At 33.5% G+C, this 20,536-nt stretch overlaps 1 protein-coding gene across 1 annotated transcript; it reads right to left on the bottom strand.

Moving 5' to 3' along the window:
• Positions 1 to 9,222: 9,222 nt before the first annotated feature.
• On the bottom strand, positions 9,223 to 17,248 carry LOC123537171 (cytochrome P450 2D10-like). Its single transcript, XM_045320781.2, has 7 exons — positions 15,806 to 17,248; positions 14,107 to 14,319; positions 12,361 to 12,502; positions 11,831 to 11,932; positions 10,804 to 10,967; positions 10,446 to 10,573; positions 9,223 to 10,129 (listed from the first exon to the last, which is right to left on the bottom strand). The coding sequence occupies exons 1-7, from the start codon at positions 16,355 to 16,357 to the stop codon at positions 9,907 to 9,909; spliced, it is 1,524 nt and encodes a 507-aa protein (XP_045176716.2). The 5' UTR covers positions 16,358 to 17,248; the 3' UTR covers positions 9,223 to 9,906.
• Between the last annotated feature and the right edge of the window lie 3,288 nt (positions 17,249 to 20,536).

Genomic DNA, 20,536 nt, shown 5'->3' with positions numbered 1-20,536 from the left:
CAGTAATTACAGGTGTAATTTGCATCATAGTAGTATTGCAACCGCCTCCGAGATCAGCAATTATCTTCCCTCTTAAAGTTTAAAAAAAACCTTGTTTATTCTATATAAACTTCTTTTTCTTTCTCACGAACATACGTAATATAATATATAGAAGTTATATAAAAGAGAAAAGTAAACGTTTAAAAGAATTAGAGTTTCCTTTTCTAGTTAAACGTTAGCTGAATGACTCTATCAAAACTTATACTCTACTTATAATCTCAACTTCAAAGAATATATGAATAACCGTAATATTTGTAAAACAAACTGTACTTTTGAAGGCTGAGAGATAGTGAGGTGACTTGTTTTATTTTAAATGCATTCTTTAAAATGAATGAATATATCTGTTTATAATTGTACAAGAAAAAAAATATATATGTACTTGACATCCTCCATAGAAGAAGGTTAATTCTGAGTGGGTTTGGGCATAGATGAGTTATTACTAGAAGAAGGAACGAGTGCCCAACTGTTCTTGGTATTCCACAAGAGGAAAATAATTTGTATTGTTTGAACTATTTCTTTTATATAATTACCTTTTAAAAGAATCTAAAGGTAGTTTACTATTTTCCTTGATAGGTTTACCAAAAATAGAAAATGGCTTCCATAATTAATAGATTGTGTCAAAAACGTTTTGAAATATTTAGAGAATTCACAATTACAGCATATTTTAGATATTAGTGGAAGCAAAGGATCCACTGTCAGTTATTTTGCAGGAAAGCCAATTGCTTACAAACTTGATATACAGTCATGGATGACAATCCTATGTTTGTAACTGACAGGTCAGCTACTGCCTGCTTGTGCGTAATCGAAATTAATTCCCTTGAAATTTCTGCATATTTTACTGATATATTTTTAATTGGATCTTCATTAGAAGTTGAAACCGCGGATAATAATTTGGACGTGTAGGGCGAGATGATCCTCAAAATAATTGCAATTAGCTTTTCACAGTCAAATAGCATACTGCTGAGCATTCTTTTCAGGAGTTAAATAGCACATATGTTCATGATTAACTGTATTCCCACATACCAATACTGAACACTTTGTTTTTGAAATATGTCCCCAATTACCCATACAGGTTAATATTGCATCTTTGCTTATTTATATGGTTTAAATGCATTTTTCACTTCTTTCTTTAGAAGTAATTCGAACTAATGTTCACTTTCAAAATATCTTGGTATTGCACTGCTATAAAACTCTCGCAGATGTAGTGTGGTACTTGATAAATGTGCACATCCCATATGCTTCCGACCGAAAAAAGTATTAAAGGAGGAGAATTCATCTGTCGGCGGTGTTTCAAACGCATCATTCAAAAGAGACACTGAGTACAAAATTGATAATAGAATGTCCATATGATTTAAATTGATAAATTGTTCCAAATTCTTCTCGAAGTTGGTTTAAATTATGATGAATCCAATCAGCATCAACTGATTTTTTTTCCACAACATAAATTTTCTTTTGGACCTGGAGGTGCCTTTTTTCGTCTGCGCAATATACAAATGAACACGTACACGAGACCCAATGCTTCACAAACTCGTAGCAATATCTCAAGCCAGACGTTTCACTTTTTCTGTGGTTGTTTGTTTCCAATACATAAATCTGGCACAATTGTTGATTCACTAGTAGATAGATTTAATGGATATTCCGAGATGTGCTACTGACACTAGCATTATAATTAATATGTTGGCCATAAGGTCATGAATAGGTACTGCATTCTTTCAGTCTATTCATGTCCCAATTAAATATTTATGTTAGCCATTTCTATTTGTACCTTATTAATTTGTATCAATAGACAGACACGATATTTACGTTTAATATGTTTGATCGAAAAAAGTATTAATCATTTTAAATTAAGTCTCGCTAACAAATCTAACAAAACTTAAAAGCCGTCATCCTGTTTGTCCGTCCGCCACATAAAAAGAACATTTTATTCATCTTTTTATTATGGCGCCTGTGTACATGTATAACTTTTTACATAGTGTTACTATAAATCTAGTCGATGAATTTATATAACAATAGCGTTAAAACCTCAAATATTCGTGTTCTTCCTATCCTTTATTGACAAATATTCATGTTTGTTTTATAAATTTTGTTATAGGCTGCAGGGTATATTGGTAACTGCATAATTTACACATTTAATTCCACGGGTCATGCAAAATTGTCTTTTCTGAAAAAACAACAAAAAAAACCTCCAAAAAAAAAAAAAAAAAAAAAAAAAAAAAAACAGAAACACGGTCCAATGCAACTTTAAATACGAAAATGACAATGAACCCTAACATTCCGCCTAGTACATTTTGGTTAGGTGTATTTTCTTGTTAGTTTTATTTACAGAGTGTTGCTTTAAACATTGTCTTTGAAGTACAGGATTACTATCACTAAATCTGAAAGTTAAATTAGAAAGTAATAATTATGTAAATACTAATAAGATTGAAAGGAGCCTTCACTTCAGAAATCCAAACAAAGTGACAACATTACAGTGAAATAAAATGCATGAACGTATTTTGTACGATATTATTTCTGGCGAAGACACTTAAATCAAAACTATTAACTAATGCAAATTTCGACATGTGCTACTGGCATGAGCATTATAATTGATAAGAACACGCGACACGGTTTCTTCTTCTTCTTTTTTTCTTGCTTTTTTACATTTTACCTTTCGCAACCACACACAGACTGTACTTGAAACACGTACACCATGCTACTGAAAAAAATTGAAACATTATTTTTTCACTGTATACTCATTATATCGTGCATTATACGTAAAGTTTCGTAGTGTAATGATCTCTTCATAAATCAATTTGTTTCATACCCATTAATTATAATCAAACTCGTATATTTGGCCATTTATTCCCCCATTATAATAAGTTTTAACATTCGTATTTTCAATATGCAGACATAAGGCCACAACAAAGTGTTTAATTGATGTAAATGCAGTATAAGACACTCACTATAGGAAAAGTGTAGTGGTGACCTCAGAAACGACAACTAGGCCTACTATCATGGAATACGGATGAATACAAATGCAATTGTACTTAATATTGAAAATAAAATGTGTGATGTAGAAATCGATAAATGAAAACAGTTATCAGGAAAGAGTAGAAGACAGTTAAGGACTTTTTAGATTGTTTAGGTCCGTCGTTGAAAATGACAGTTATGAAAAAGACCAATTGCCTTTTCATAATCGTAGAGCTATGTCTTTATTTAAATTTGGTGTAGCTTTAATTAGACTAGAAACTTGGAGGTATGAAAACTGACCAATACAAGACACGCCTTGTTACACTATTAACTCTATATGCAATTTCGCGAAGAACCGTATGATAAAAGTCTGCCACTTGATGTAGGTGCAGATGGTAATATCCGGTTCGAGGGTAACTGTTTAGGCGGTAACGAGGTTCTGCCGACTTTCTGCCGGATTTTTCTATCTGTAACAACAAGCAGTGGTAGATTATTTTTCTTGCATACAGTATTTTACCAAATTATAGAGCAAAATACTTTCTTTGCAGCACTCTTTCTTATAGTAGCATATTAAAAAAGCGCGGGATATTAACGTTCGTAAACAGAAATGACGTCATGACATTTCAGTGACGTAAGTGCCGGTTTAGTTTTATCGTTATGATTTTTTTCGTAAAATTACTTATTAGAATCGGAAAATATACTACAAGGAACGAATTGCAACTAACAAGACATTTGTCCGGTGTGCAAGAAATAACTGACAGAACTATTGATAGTGTGTTATGTGCATGCCATTCCCCATTATGCTTTATTATTATTTTACATTGATGACTCACTGTTTACTGTAAAGCCTGTCCTAGTTTTGAGACAAACGTTTAGCTATATGTTATTGATATTCTTTGGTGTTTCAGAATGTTCTATCACATATACAAATAAACAGGGTGTTACGATTATTTAAAATATGCGTTATTCTGGATTTTTCCATAATCTTTTTTGATGTCTTGGTGGTACATGAAAGTGCTGGAATCTTCCACGATGCTTTAAATAGGAAGGTGTCTGAGGACATAAGATCGTATTGAAAAGCTTTACTGTATTTCTTAATGACAAAATATTACCAGTTTGGACATTTTACATTTGATGGATTTACAATAAACTTGTGGATAAAATGTTTTAATATTTAGCCCGCTGGTGGCAAATGATTCTGCCTTTGCGACCAGTGCAAAGAAGATCGGACGTGCAGGCTTATAGTCTACACTATTCGCTATTCAGTCAGTAAATTTTCAGTAGACACCCATTCGAATTAAAAGTGGTATTGCCCAGATTGAATGATAGACCAGTCCATTGTAGAAGTTTAGGCTAAAGGTTAAAGAGAGGATTTACCTTCTATGGCGATACTGAATACAGTTTGAATGCTGTGAGGAATTTGGAATTAATACTTATTGGATTTAAATTTGATCAGGACAGGACTAGGACTATTCTTAATCAGGGCTGTTATATTTCGATCTTTTCAGATCGTTCAGCACGACTTTTATGTCGTGTTACTGGTACTGTTTAGTTTCTCAGCATGAACATTTCGGCCTAGGTGGTTCCAATACTCCCGTTTTCATAGCTTTGGGTATTGTTTCATCACCCCTTGGATATGGTGCCTGCTTTTTAGCTCACCTGTCACAAAGTGACAAGGTGAGCTTTTGTGATCGCGTGGCGTCCGTCGTCCGTCGTCCGTGCGTGCGTGCGTAAACGTTTGCTTGTGACCACTCTAAAGGTCACATTTTTCATGGGATCTTTATGAAAGTTGGTCAGAATGTTCATCTTGATGATATCTAGGTCAAGTTCGAAACTGGGTTATGTGGGGTCAAAAACTAGGTCAGTAGGTCTAAAAATAGAAAAACCTTGTGACCTCTCTAGAGGCCATATTTCTCAATGGATCTTCATGAAAATTGGTCAGAATGTTCACCTTGACGATATCTAGATCAGGTTTGAAACTGGGTTACGTGGGATCAAAAACTAGGTCAGTAGGTCTAAAAATAGAAAAACATTGTGACATATCTAGAGGCGATATTTCTCAATGGATCTTCATGAAAATTGGTCAGAATGTTTACCTTGATGATATCTAGGTCAAGTTCGAAACTGGGTCACGTGGGGTCAAAAACTAGGTCAGTAGATCTACAAATAGAAAAACCTTGTGACCTCTCTAGAGGCCATATTTTTCATGAGATCTTCATGAAAATTAGTGAGAATGTTCACCTTGATGATATCTAAGTCAAGTTTGAAACTGGGTCACATGGGTTCAAAAACTAGGTCAGTAGGTTGAAAAATAGAAAAACCTTGTGACCTCTCTAGAGGCCATATTTTTCAATGGATCTTCATGAAAATTGGTCAGAATGTTCATCTTGATGATATCTGGGTCAAGTTTGAAACTGGGTCATGTGCGGTCAAAAACTAGGTCAGTAGGTCTGAAAATAGAAAACCTTGTGACCTCTCTAGAGGCCTTATTTTTCATGGGATCTTTATGAAAATTGGTCAGAATGTTCATCTTGATGATATCTAGGTCAGGTTCGAAACTTGGTTACGTGCTGTCAATAACTAGGTCAGTAGATCTAAAAATAGAAAAACCTTCTGACTTCTCTAGAGGCCATATTTTTCAAGAGATCTTCATGAAAATTGGTCAGAATGTTCATCTTGATGATATCTAGGTCAAGTTCGAAACTGGATCATGTGCGGTCAAAAACTAGGTCAGTAGGTTTAAAAAAAAGAAAAACCTTGTGATGTCTCTAGAGGCCATATTTCTCAATTGATCTTCATAAAAATCGGTGAGAATGTTCAGCTTGATGATATCTAAGTCAAGTTCGTAACTGGGTCATGTGCGATCAAAAACTAGGTCAGTAGGTCGAAAAATAGAAAAACCTTGTGACCTCTCTAGAGGCCATATTTTTCATGAGATCTTCATGAAAATTAGTGAGAATGTTCACCTTGATGATATCTAGATCAAATTTAAAAGTGGGTCATGTGCCTTCAAAAACTAGGTCATTAGGTCAAATAATAGAAAAAAACCTTGTGACCTCTCTAGAGGTCATATTTTTCAATCGATCTTCATGAAAATTGGTCAGAATTTTTTATCTTGATGATATCTAGGTCACATGTGCTCAAAAACTAGGTCACTTTGTCAAATAATAGAAATAACGACGTCATACTCAGTCCAACACTGGGTCATGTGGGGATAGGTGAGCGATTCAGGACCATCATGGTCTTCTTGTTAATTTTGTCTTTTGGCAGTTCCTGTGATATGCAGGCTCCATAACCTCAGATCCCCTTTCTAAATTCCAGTTTGTTTAGTTCTGCTTATTGTTTTCTCGTTTAGGGCGAAACCCATTATTTTAACTGGGGACCATACGCCGCTTTTCATGGAATTACACGCTAGTGTAGCATTGAAGGTTCCATGTGCACCGCCGTATGAACACATCTGCAGATATCTCTAAATTGTTTTTTGTACTTTTAGCATGTGTAAATTTTGAGTTCCGCTCAACCCGGGGCTAGAGGGCGCGGACGGTAGCATGCATGTTAACTACCGTCCATGAACAGGCTCAATCAAACCGAGCCTGCAACATTGCTGAGCGACCTGTGGAGTTTCCACTTTTTCTATTCTATTGTATATTATAATTGAAGTTGACGACTAGTTAACATTTTCGATGCATTTAAATTGTTACTTTTCATAATAAACTTTGTTACTGTTAATAGATGCTCGCTTGTTTTTCTGTATTTTAAGTGTTAAACAAGCAATTGTTACCCTTAGATGAAATAAGTGATTTTGACAATCTATCTGATGATGAGAAACTTTGTACGGATTATTAATATTTTAGGACATACTGTAGATAATAAGTATATTTGGTAGCAGGTGTTTCGTGTTTTACATGCAGTTAAAGGATATTGTGAATCTGACAGTTATATCAAGTCTTATTTGATGTGACATATATGTTTAAAACAATATTTTAAAAATGTATTGTTTAAATCATTTTAAACAAACTTGTAAAAGCAAAGCAAAAATACACTTTCTCGATCTCGGTGTATTATTCCCTCTTCTAGTTGCTAGCTGTCTCTTGACTTTTTTTAACTTTAAATATTTATTAAAAATATTTTAAATATTTTGATCAAAATGACCTGTAACAATGTAAATGAGAGCTGTATATTTTCATTAAAGTAAGCTATGCTTTCCCGTGTCTTTTTAATTCTGTTAAGAATAAAATGTTTACTTTTATAAGATTTAAATATGTTGTAATACTGTGCTGTACTTACGATGAGGTGAAATAAACTTGTAGAATTTAAATTGAATTTAATTTAAACGTATTTGTACAGCTGTATTAATTGGCATCAATGGAGAAGTAATGTTTACGTCAAATAATAAATGTCAGTCGGTACAATCAAAGAATCACATGTTATTAAACTTTTCGTTGAGTTTAACGTCACATCAACATAATTATAGGTCAAATGGCGACGTTCCGGCCTTTTATGGTGAAGGAAGAAACCAGGTGCCTCTCTTAGCATTATTTAGGGCACGGGCATGCACCTGCGTATAACTAGCGACCTCCTCAATGCCAGCTGAATGGCTTCCCCACCTGAAAGAAGTCTTTATTCTAAGTAAGGTTTCTAACATACAGCAGTGAGCTTGAATACACCAAGCATTTCAATCACTGCTTTAATGAAGCAAAAACGTAACGGCTAAAAAACGTTCTTTTTTGTGGTGAATCGGCATACAGGATTATACCTGCTATCATGATTTTTGGGGACCACAGTGTCCAAAGAGTTAAGGTCGCTGGCTTAAAATTATTTGCCCATATACTCCTTCGATTACTTAAAAACCCTATTCATCACTGCAAATGAAACTAAGCAATATCTTACTTAGTTCCATTCTTTAGAATTCCACTAAACGATACACACAAGTATATTTGGAACAAAATTCTGTTTACGCCTTTAGGTTATCTAATGGCAATAAATAAATGGATAAAATAAAATTCTGTATCTTTAAATTGCTTGTTGAAAGTTTAAATAGCATTTCGAAATATACCTGTATGATAAAATGTCTGTGTCGTTTAAAAACAAACAGTTTAAGTTCCCATTTCCGCTTTTCTAAATAAATAATTGAAATTTTATTTTATATAAACATTACATGTAGTTGCAAAAACTACAGGAAAATAAGCTGCGATATGAAAAAAAATTATGGATTAGTATATCACTGTCTTCTAGCAGATTTTTTGTTACTAGTATCTTGACCAAACCTTTGCGGTCAGAGCCACATGACTTTACCTTATCAGAAAAGTAGTCAGTTGGGCCTAAATGAGAAGTCCGTCTACGGTAGCATATTGGTCTCTATAAAGTTGATGGTCGATTGGTCGATTGTTAGTTTAGATTTACGCCATTTCTGATCAAGCTTACGTTTAAAATGTACGAAGTCCTTGGCAATGCTATTAAGGTAAAATGGTACATTAATCATAGCATCACAAATGTCTATTGTCTTCGACCTTATACCTATACAGGATGATATGTCAAGCAATGGGAAGGTTGTTCGAAGCTTATTACAGTCGATATGGAGTCCCTTCTCGAATAAATAGCCGATGCGCTTAAGTAACACCGGAATTATGGCCAGAAGTTTTTATAGCTATTAATAAATTGCGAACTACAATTATAAAAGTCCCTTTAAATCAATGTGGGCGAATTGTCCCATTTTATTTTCATTTAGGTATTTGTGCAAACGCATTGCTGCAGAACATTCCCTGTAGAAAAAACTTTAGCTTTCAACAAATGATCATATCAGACGTTGTTCTCTTCTGAAAAATGAAGGTCCATGTATACATGTCTCTGTTTGTAAAAAGGTAATCGACAAACTGCTATGTGTCGAACTTCATTTAATACGGGTGCGGCTTCTCGTAATAATTTCGGACACTATAATTATATCCGTAGTAGATTTTCCCCGGTGAATTTTTTGAAATTTGAAGCCTTTTAGTTCAAGGAGAAGCATTGAAATTTTCTCTGATGACTTATAGAACCGTGCTGCTATGTAGTGTTTATATTTATACAAGACATCGGATGTGTCTTAGGTTTATATTTCTTTAGATCAAAGTGTGTTACGTTATATCTGACTTGTCACTCTCCGAAAGTTGTCAAAATTGAGAACCAAATTCATTCTAACTTCCCCTTGATCGTACGAGGAAGTGTGTGTCGAATATATTAAAAACAACAAGATAATTGTGACAATACATGTCCTTTTTATTCCTTTGCATTCGGTTAATGTTAAAAGAAGCAACATTTTTAGATAATTCTAAAAGTCATCGATAACGAATAACTTGATATCAATTTTTTGCAGTTAAGCATTTTCGACGATTTTTTTTCCTTATAAAGATTTTCTCATTTACTTTGAACAGAGTACTTCATATAAACATGTTTACAGGCTAAGAGGGAAGGAGTTTTTAACAAAATACTTAAAACATTTTCTTCCTACTAATTTCAGTGTTTTAATGCGAACAGCATGTTACACATTTTATTACATCTCGCAAAGAGCTATAAAAAATAAATGTATTTTATATTCTTTGCCTCCCGCAAACACTCAGTCAAACTGGATATGCTATGATTTTGCCTGACTGCGTCTCTGCTTCCATTGCTTTGGTGCGTCTTTGTTTCCAAAGGTTACTATACACCGGTAATATGTATATGTGCACGTTTATTTATTTACACATACGGTGTTACCCCTATTTCCATGTGGAGTGCTGAATCGAAGGCTGCGTGTTTGAATGTGGCTTTTGTGTCGAACTTTTGTCCTTGATTTCTTTTAGATTTGGTAAGAATATAATATTATTGCATGTGTCACAAAACATCTAACAGTTACACTTGACTAGAGAAGAGATTATTGACAACATTCTGGGTATCGTGAGATCAAATAATAATGTTTTCTCGAGATATGATTTGACATTCATACTGAGGTTCTACCAGCGGAAATGTTCTCGTGTATAGTCTCGGGTCTGCAGACGGCAAATCACAGTTTTCCGGTGGTAGAACGCGCACGCGCTGTAAGAGTGAAGTAATGGTGATGAAGATTCGTGATCGGGCGAAGTCCTGTCCTGGACATGCGCGTTTTCCTACACTGAATGGTATTACACTGAAATTTTAAAAGAAATTTAAAGTTACACATTTACTCCAGCAAGGAATATGATTATACTACAATGCACGTTTAAGTAACTGTGTTGATTAGGTTTATTTTTCACACGTGATATTGCTTTAAATTCTACAAATGTTAAGATTCAGGAGACAGATACATGCTAGCTATAAAGCTCAATGTATTTTAAATGATAGTTTTCTTCTTAGATATTCAATTTAAAACATTCTGTAGTCTTTACGATTGATATATGGACTGATTTTTTTTTAAGAAGACAAAATATTTGTTCAGGAGATTTTAAGTGTCCACTGTGACTTACTTTCGTATAAAGTTATGATCTGGCGGAAGTAGATCCCCTCTACTGTCAAGGAATCTCTCTGGACGGAAGTCCCAGGGGTCACCCCAGATTTCTGGGTCATGGTGTATACAGTACAAATTTGGGAAAATCTGGAAAAGAAAATACGTGTATTGAGAATAGATTTCAGACTAAATACACAATTTCATAAAAATATGAAAAAGAATGGTCCATAGTCATAGACAAAACGGTTTTGTTAATTTAGGAATAAAACACGAATCTATAAGACCGATGATGTTTTAGGTCAACAGTGTAGTCCCGTACAAAATATAGATTATCATAGCTGCTCTATCAGATAATAATTGAATATACAAATGCTTACCACGGATCCCCCTTCTATAAAATACCCGTCTAAAACAACGTCCTTTTTACACAAGTGTGGTATAGCCAGAGGTGTCTGAGAACCATAACGCCAAAGCTCGAGCATGACAGCATCCGTGTACGGCATCCACATCCGGTCTGAAACCGCGGGAAACCGTTCAGTTCCTGTGGAGGACAGTAACATTTTATCAGGTTTCTAAGTAGATAAATGAACCAAAAGATAATGCTGACTTGAAATTCTGACATTAAACTTCCTGTAGCCTCATGATTTCAAATGGTTCTCTATAATATTTTTAATTGTAAATTGTTTAGGATAGAATCTCTGATGCAGCCTGTGATACTAGTATTAATATTATTATACTACCATACATCAATGTATAACACATCATAACCTTTAAAGCTACTCCAGATTTCAAACTGTAAACGGTATATACTTTTATTTACATGTATAGTATGTTCCGGTAGAAGGGCCCCGAACTAGGTCGAAAACATTTCAGATACGGTCAAAATAGTGACATATCATAATTGCAAACACTACACGGACACCTTGTCAAACTATAAAGCTACCCAGGTACACGGTCGTGGTTGGACTCTCAACAACACGTTCATGTAGTGTATGTCTATTTTTCCTTGCATATGCTATTGGGGGCGAGGGGGATGGGTGGATATACAATGTACCTTATCTAGGCCGGAACCTGAGTATCAACGTATACTATGGTAATTAGTAACTCGAAATTTCTAGTTGGAGATACATAGCTCGAAAATTTTAACAGTTACTAAATCAAAATCTCGAGATAAGTTACTCCAAATTTAGAGGTAGAAACTCAACATTTTGAGTAAGTATTTCGACATTTCGAGCAAGTAAATAATATAAATCTGGCACTAATGCTCTGCCGTAGTAAATGAATGTAAGGCTATAGGGAAAGTGTTTTGTGTACTATGATTTGGCACGTAACTTCCTGTATCATTTTTATACTCCTTAATAAAGGTTTCATCTTGGGTCGAGGTATCAGAGTGTGGATATTTACCAATTATACTGTCAATTTCAGCTTGAAGATGTGTCTGTACGTCTTGATAGTGACACATTAGTAAAATAAACAGACGGACACTCTTCAGTAATTCTGTCATACCTGAAATTAGCAAATTATTTTACATCATATTAATTTATCAAGGTTGCTTACATATATTATGCGCATTTGTCATCCAAGATATATTGACCACCCTCAAGCATTCCACAATCATAACAGTTGCTATAAGCTTGCCAGAAAATAACCAAGCAACGACTTCGTTTCGAGGAATAAAAAATGTATGATGTTCTAATCTGACTTTTCTGTCTACGTACGTGTCATGTAACACCTTCTGGTCACTTTGCTCATTACATTATATTACTCGATTCACATATTACTTACTTTCATGGGTTATAAGAAGCTGACAGTGTCATGCTCATAACAATACATTGTGACAATAGCAGAAGGTCTGTTTTTAGGCCATCGTTTTGCTGATAACCTTGAGAAACACTGTATACTTCATTTGTTAATTGATCTTTTTAATGATTTACCAGCTGCAAGTGTATCAAATATGAATCCTTTGATGTGCTCATCCGATAGCAAAGTGCTGCCAGTTTTAGTGTTGTCGTCTAATTGGCGCTTTAAACACACATCAACAAGCCCTCGCAATCTTATGTCAGATGTGTATGTTTTCTGTAAAGGGTAGAGCATTTCTAGTTAAAAAAGTAAATAAAATAGAAATAGTAGAAACTCCACAGGTCGCTAAACACGACAAGAACGAAAATGTTGCAGGCTCGGTTCGATTGAGTCTGTTCATGGACGTTAGTGGAAATGCATGCTACCGTCACGCCCTCTAGCCCTTGGTTGAGCAGAACTCAACATTTACACATGGTACAAGTACCTAAAACAATTTAGAGACATCCGGAGATGTTTTCATACGGCGAACCTTCCATGATACACTAGGCGTAATTCCATGAAAAGAAAATTCCATGACCATAGAAGTCAATATAATTATGTTTGGTAAATTTTATGTAGTGTTATATTAAGCGGATAGATTGCTTTAACAGGGAGGGTGTTTTTCTCCAGAGACCCCTCGTGTTGGAAGTGACTTTCTTTAAAGGTTATGAGATACATCATGAATTTACTTTAAGTACATGTCAACTATATATATATATATATGCTCATCTAGAAATAACTTCAAAGTGTTCCACTATGACCTATGTTTAAGTGGTAATTTTAGGCAATCTCTTTGTTAAATAGTATGATTGTCAATTTATTGGCACCTTTGTGTCATTCCCGAAATCATTTTGTCAATTATGACCAAAATGCCACTTTCAGGCATTTAATTCTTCTCCTTTAATATGTGATATAGCCTTTTGTCTGGTCAATACAAAATCGAAAGCGTAACATTTGTACATATAATTACAGCTTCCTAAATTCAATTTTATACTACGTTTGTTTAAAATTTATACATGACTTTTGCAAAAGTTTTCAGTTATGTGTTTTACTGAAATTCAATTTTATTTCTGAAAGTAATCATGTATACAATACATCACCACGTTAGGAACATTTGTTTTATAGTAGCTGCACGACACATGACATTTATTATATCATTAAATTAAATTTCCATTGACGAAAAAACGTTTTTATTGGCAATTCAAACACTTCAAGTGAACTTAAAACAAGAATGTACTTTTAAAAACGCATTGCTTTCTACCATTGCTGTCTTTACAGAAGAACTCATCAGACATCAGGCCTACGAAATTATTTGAAAAAGCTGGTAGTTCATATGCTACAAAAGGTGGCGCGGTGTTTCAACAAGAATTATTAACGCAAGCTGCAACACATCAAATATCTACGTCTCAAGTATATGTTCTATGATTCCATAAACACTTCTTCGTTGTTTGCATTAAGCATATTATTTCTATAAACATTAAACAAACAGACTGATTAAGATTTTCCTTTGAACTTTTAACTCATTGCTAGCACCTCAGAGTAATTTATTTCAAGCTTCTTTCATTTTCTATATAAAATGAAGTAGAATTTCTTATTGAAAAGTAAAAGAAGTAATGTCGAATTTCAGTTGAAAAATATTCAAAAAAAAAAAATAATCGATAGTTTTTCTGTTTTGCACAAAATAGTCAAACAGTTCTTGTTATAGGCCAAAGTCATATCGGTACACTAATAAATAACTTTCTATATACTCAATAAGACTATTAATAGTATATATACTAATAATCTATTCTTCATTGCATAACAAGCAACGGTTTTGTTTAAGCAGTATACAAGATCAATACCTTCTGTTCCTCGAAAAAGCGTTTTGCCACTTTATCTCTTGCTTCAATCGTCCGTCTGTACACATCTCCATAGTAACCGGGCAAGTATCGCAAAAAAGGAAATGCTCTAAGAGCGCCATCTACTGATGGTTCAATAAGTTCAAATAAATGATCAATGAATTCCCACGGCACATCTTTTTCAGGATCTGACTCGGGGAGAGATTCGCCAATCAACTGAAAAACGTCGGGCAGACATGAAACAATAGCAAGTAAAAGAAAAAGTTTTTCTTTCATTGGGTTTTTTATTCATGGATATTAAAATTATTGAAAGATACCCCCTTTCTATTACTTTGAACGGTATTGTAGAAATGCTTTGTCAGGACTGAGGTCCGTATAGTATACTATCACCACCCACAATACAACAGTCATTTTGCGACATACTATCTAAGTGCATGGTATAATCATTTCAATTTAACAGAGTAATTACTGGTGTAATGTGAATTATACCAATATAGCAACCGCCTTCGCGATAGTATCGGCAATTTAGCAATTATCTACCCTCTTAAAGTTAAAAAATACCTTGTTTATTCTATATAAACTTCTTTTGCTTTCTTCACGAATTTATGTTATGTAAAAGGGAAAAGTAAATGTTAAAAAGGTAGTCAAGTTTTTTTTCTAATTTAAAAGTAGTTCAACATTGAGATTAAATCTTGACTGAATGCCTCTCCCACACCTTACACTTTAATTATAATCTTAACTTCAAAGTAAATATAAATAATCGTGACATTTGTAAAAGATAATGTGTAATTTTGAAGACGGAAAGATGCAGTGAGATTACTTATTTTTACCTAAATGTACTCATCAAAAAGAAAAAATGTTTATAACAGTACTAGAAAAACATATATACCTATACTTTACAAAGAAAAAGGTCAGTTTTCAGGGATTTCGGGCTTACAGGAGTTATTAGGAGCAGAAGGAACTCACTCCAGACCAATACAAGAATAGAATCCTCACTTTTCATGGTTTCCGATTTTGTGGGACGCCCCAAGAAGAAAATAATTGGTATTATTTGAACTTTTTCTTTAATATTACTTAAATCTGGAAGAAACTAAAGGTAGTTTACTATTTTTTCTTGATACTTAATCTACAGGAAGATAACCGACATATAAAATGGCATCCAAAATAAATAGACTGTGTCAAAAACGTCTTGAAAAATCTCCAGAATGCAAAATTACAGCGTCTTTTAAATATCAATGTAGACAAAGAAACTTCTTCAAGCCCTCACTGTCACTTATTTTGCAGGAAAATATAACATTAAACCAAGCGCTAACATGATTAACTACATGGTCTGGATGATAAGCGGATGTTTAAAACTGACAGAGGTCAGCTTCCTGCTCAGGGGCAATCGAAAGTAGTTTCCTTGAAATAACTTAATATTTCAACGTTTTTTAACCGATTTATAAGTTGGGGTCTCCATTAGCGCAATGGACGTGTAGGGCGAGATGATTGCAATTTTCACAGTCAGATTGTATAACGCTGACCATTCTACACATGAGTTCAAATAACACATATGTTAAGAATGGCTGTGTGAAATGATGTGTTTTATTACCATGTATATACTGGTTGAATTTTGCATAGATGAGACTGAAATGAAATATGTATTTAAATATGCATTGTAAATGCATGAGCAACTGTAGCAAAAGCGAGTATTCCTACTTACCAGTACTGAACACATGTTTTTGAAATATGTCCTTAAATATCCATGTGGATTAATATTACATCTCGGTTTACTTATAAGGTTTAAATGCAGTTTCTTCACTTCTTCTTTAATAAGTAATTCAAAGTAATGTTCACTTTCAAAATATCTTGGTATTGCACTGCTATGAAATTCTCGCAAAAGTAGTGTAGTACTTGATAAATTTGCACATCCCATATGCTTCCGGCCGTAGAAAATGTCTGAGGTAGAGTTTGCCGACCGATCGTTAGCTAATTCATCCGTCGGCGGGGTTTCAAGCGCATCATTCAAAAGTGACGCAGACGACAAATTTATAATAGAAGTTCCGTATAATTTCAATTGATAAATTGTTCCAAATTCTTCTCGAAGTTGGTTTAAATTATGATGGATACGATCAGCATCAATCTGAAAACTGTTTCCACAACATAAATATCCTTTTGGACCAGGAGGTGGCTTCCTTTTCCGTCTGCGCCAAATACAAAGGAACACGTACACGAGACTCAAAGCACAACAAATTCCTAGTAATATCTCAAACATAATCCGACTGGATAAAAGTTTCTTTGTTTTTGCCTGCTCCTCTACCGTCTGCTTCTCTATCTCCCTTGTAAATAAATCTTCCACAATAATTGATTTACTACCAGATATATCTAACAGATATTCCCGAGATGCGCTACGGGCACGAACATTATTAATAATAAGCTGGTCATAAACTTAAAGTCATTAATTGCTGGTACTTTGTTTCATATCCAATTAAGTAAAAGCAAAGTCATATAGTGTCCATCTATTTCCCATCTAAACATTTAACTTTGATATTGGTATTTATAGCTATTTATTAATCCGCATCAATAGACAGAAAATATGTTCACGTTTCATTTGTCTGTAGTTGTACAATTATTAGACCCACATACTTTAATTAACTTAATAAAAGTAATCCTGTTTGTCGATTTGCCACATAAAAGGAACATTTTTCATCATTTTTGTTTGATGATGCAGTAATTTGAATGCTTCATTTATTTTGGTATTTGTATATGATATTTTACATCTAGAAAACTGTAGCTTTAAAATTATCAAAATACTCAAATTAGAAATAACTATATTTATTACACGTTCTTTCAATTCAATTCAGCCGCTACACCTAAAACTAAATATTAATCCTGCAAATTCTACCAAACGTTGTATCACAAATGTTTCCGCTTTACTTCATTTCAAATTTATCTTTGGGCAGGGAACAGGAATAAAAAGATTAAATATCTAAAAAGCATTACTATATATCTAATCTAATTGAAATCCATTGCTTGATGAAAGATACATGCCCGATAAAAGTGCCTGTATCAACTAGCGGGTTAAATTCCCATTTTGCGCTTTACAATAGAAATGTTAGAAATTTTATTGCGAAAAAAAAAAGAATTTCAAACATTGGGCTCATAAAGTAAATAAAATCGGTTTATGCAAATGAAAGAAATAGAAAAGAACACGAACCTGTTACAGCAGTTTTCTTTTAACCGAACGAAATTCTTGGCCGCTACAAAATAAAAATCTAGAGTTTTTTTTTGTCAATTACAGTAATGGATTTGTTCGAAACTTTAGCGTCTGCTCATTTATAATTACTTGTGTTTAAATGGCGCCTAATACACATTAGATTTTTATTGGATGTATTTTTGTAACTTGATTTTCATGCCCTTGATGCTCAACTAAGATTATTTTAGTACATGACAAAATTACTTAGCCTAAGGAAAAAAAATATTAATATAAGATTTATTTCATTATATTTGTTAACGATTTGCATTAACATATATATTTAGCTGAAATTCATTAGAAATTCATTAGAAACGCAAGATTGGAAAAATATTTTTACTTCCGTTTAGACTTGGGGAAAAGAATCCAGATTAGAATCTATACACAGTTTTAAAACAGTTTTAAAACTTGCCTTTTGGTTCAGACTTTTGAAATAACCTATTATATCTTTCAAAGGCAAAAGTAAAACTAGAAATCATACTGAAAAAGGAAATATTAAGCTTTAAAAATACTCACATATTAAAGATTGTTGTTACAAAATTGTGTAAAGTCAATAAAGCATACATTTCTAATAGACATCTTACTTTATGTAATGTATATTTTCCTGAATTAAGTCTCTGACAGAAAATAAAAGAAGTGAAAATGTCATGCCTTAGCCGTACAATATTCCCTCAGCCTAAAGTATTGTACTAAATTAAGGTAAAAAACAATAGGGTAGAATTCTTATAAAATGATTAATTTTTCCCACCTTCGCTTTATACATTTATATATATCTGTGCTATTTACGCATCCGATAATTAGGTCAAGTACGCTACTTTTAAACGAAAGATAGTACTGTATATATTTATAGTTTCTTTTTTTCCCATATCGATTTATTATGTTCGAATATATCTATATATATATATAACTGTAAATAAGTTATCTTACCAGAATTCACTTCATAACCACAATAGCCTCTTGTTTTTTTGGGTTTTTTTCTTGGTCTAAAGTATGTATCGAAGACTACCCACTTTCTCCAAGACATAAAAGATATAAACATAAATGTGTTTTCATAATATTTAGACATTATTAGACATTGTCATTTCAAACCAATAATTCATAACCATAATAGAATACTTTTGTCATTTTTTTTCTGTTCACATGTTATTACATAATACTTGTATTTTATAGTCTGTGTCTTATCTCTAATAAAGTGTATGTTCTGTTCTGTTCTGTTTTGTTCTATACAAGATAACATATTATTACAGAATTATGAACAGAACAGAACAGAACAGAACAGAATATTTAATTTAGAATTTAAACTTTACCGTTTCTCATCCATAAACATAATCACTAATACAAATACAAGGTCAAAATATATAGTTGTTAATAAAAGAGGATGATATATAAACAAGCTGCATTATGACGTGGTAAAAATATTTGAAGCTTATACGTCGAATGCTATAGAATCCCTCCCCTATTACAAACGCTAGTTTGGCTTGAAGTGCAGTATAACTCTTTACAATATGACACAAAATTCCAGCTAATAAACACCAAATCAGAGACTCAGAATCCTTTTTTCTTTATATCAGTAAATTCATATCTATGTAAAACAAGAAGGATAGTGTCCGAACACTGTATGATCTTTGCTGTGGTACATTGTTAATTTCACCTTCTGGTTTGTTTATCAAGCCGGTATTTCCTCAGATCAAGAGGGTTATATAATATTTGACTTATCACCATCAATAGTTGTCAACATTAAGAGCATATTCGTTTATTATTTGATTTTCTAATATCTCATTTACAGGTAATTTTCGTCAAATATTTCGAACGCGTGCTTCTATACCTTGCCAATAAACAAGTCTTGCACAGTTGTTGATTTCTAATAGTAAGCCTATACCATTTGAGTTTACCCAGACTTACGGCTTAAAATGAATATTTTGTTTGAAGTTTGAAGTTTTTTTTTTTTTCGTGGTCAAAATCATTAGTCTTCGTAATTTCCAGCCGACCAAATTACACCGCGACTGAAAAGTTCACTTTGCATATTAATGTTTGTACATTTATGGACTCCTATATGAGCCGTGCCATGAGAAAACCAACATAGTGGCTTTGCGACCAGCATGGATCCAGACCAGCCTGCGCATCCGCGCAGTCTGGTCAGGCTCCATGCTGTTCGCTTTTAAAGCCTATTGGAATTGGAGAAACTGTTAGCGAACAGCATGGATCCTGACCAGACTGCGCGGATGCGCAGGCTGGTCTGGATCCATGCTGGTCGCACACCCACTATGTTGGTTTACCCATGGCACGGCTCATATACAAATATAAATAAACTGTAATAGCTACTAATGTATTTCAATACCCCCTCCCCCTCCCCCATCATTTTTGTTTCATAATGCAGTAATCTGAATGCTTCGTTTTATTTTGGCATCCGTATATAATTATTATATTATCATATTACGTTACAGATTAACCACTGTACTATAGGTTAAACAAAAATAGCTTAAAAATCTCAAATGTGGAACAGCAATATCCGATGCTCACACATAAAAGTTGTAGAATTTCGCGAAAAGTAATATCAGTATAACATTCACATGCATTCTAGAATAATAAGATATAATATCTATGACATAAGTAAATGTCTTTACTATGGATCTAATCTAATTGAAATACATTAAAACGTATATTTTGCTTGTTGAAAGATAAATGTCTGACAAAAATGCCGGTTGTTCCCATTTCCGCTTGACATTTTTTGAAGAAAAAAAATGAATATCAAAATGTACATGACCTTATTACAGTACAGCAGATTACTGTTTAGCGAACGAAATTCTTGGTCGTAACAACATAAATATATAATCATTAGTTTAAAGCAGTGTGTTTTCCCCCAGCCTATAACATAAGACTTAAAGTCTTCTTGAAGGATGACGACTCCTGTCTATGTAAAATCAGTTTAATTTCTCGTAACAAAATCGTGCAAGTTTAAAGAATGAATAATATCAAGTCAAACATATCTGAACACTTTTGTGTACGTGTTTTGAGCAGTGTTTTGTATTTACAAAGTATAAGGAATTTATCGTTCAATAATTTCCTTACATCAAGTACATTATATAATATCTGACTTTTCACCATTGAGAGCATAAGTCATGATAATTGTGTTTCCTCATATCCTTTTGACGTTATGTGGTTATATTAGTCGAATATTGAGTGAAAGATTTTCACATCAAT

Source organism: Mercenaria mercenaria, chromosome 17 (genome assembly GCF_021730395.1).
Source record: "Mercenaria mercenaria strain notata chromosome 17, MADL_Memer_1, whole genome shotgun sequence".
Lineage (NCBI taxonomy): Eukaryota > Metazoa > Mollusca > Bivalvia > Venerida > Veneridae > Mercenaria > Mercenaria mercenaria.
The sequence above is the reverse complement of the archived record's forward strand: the minus strand, read 5'-3'. Positions and strand labels throughout refer to the sequence as shown.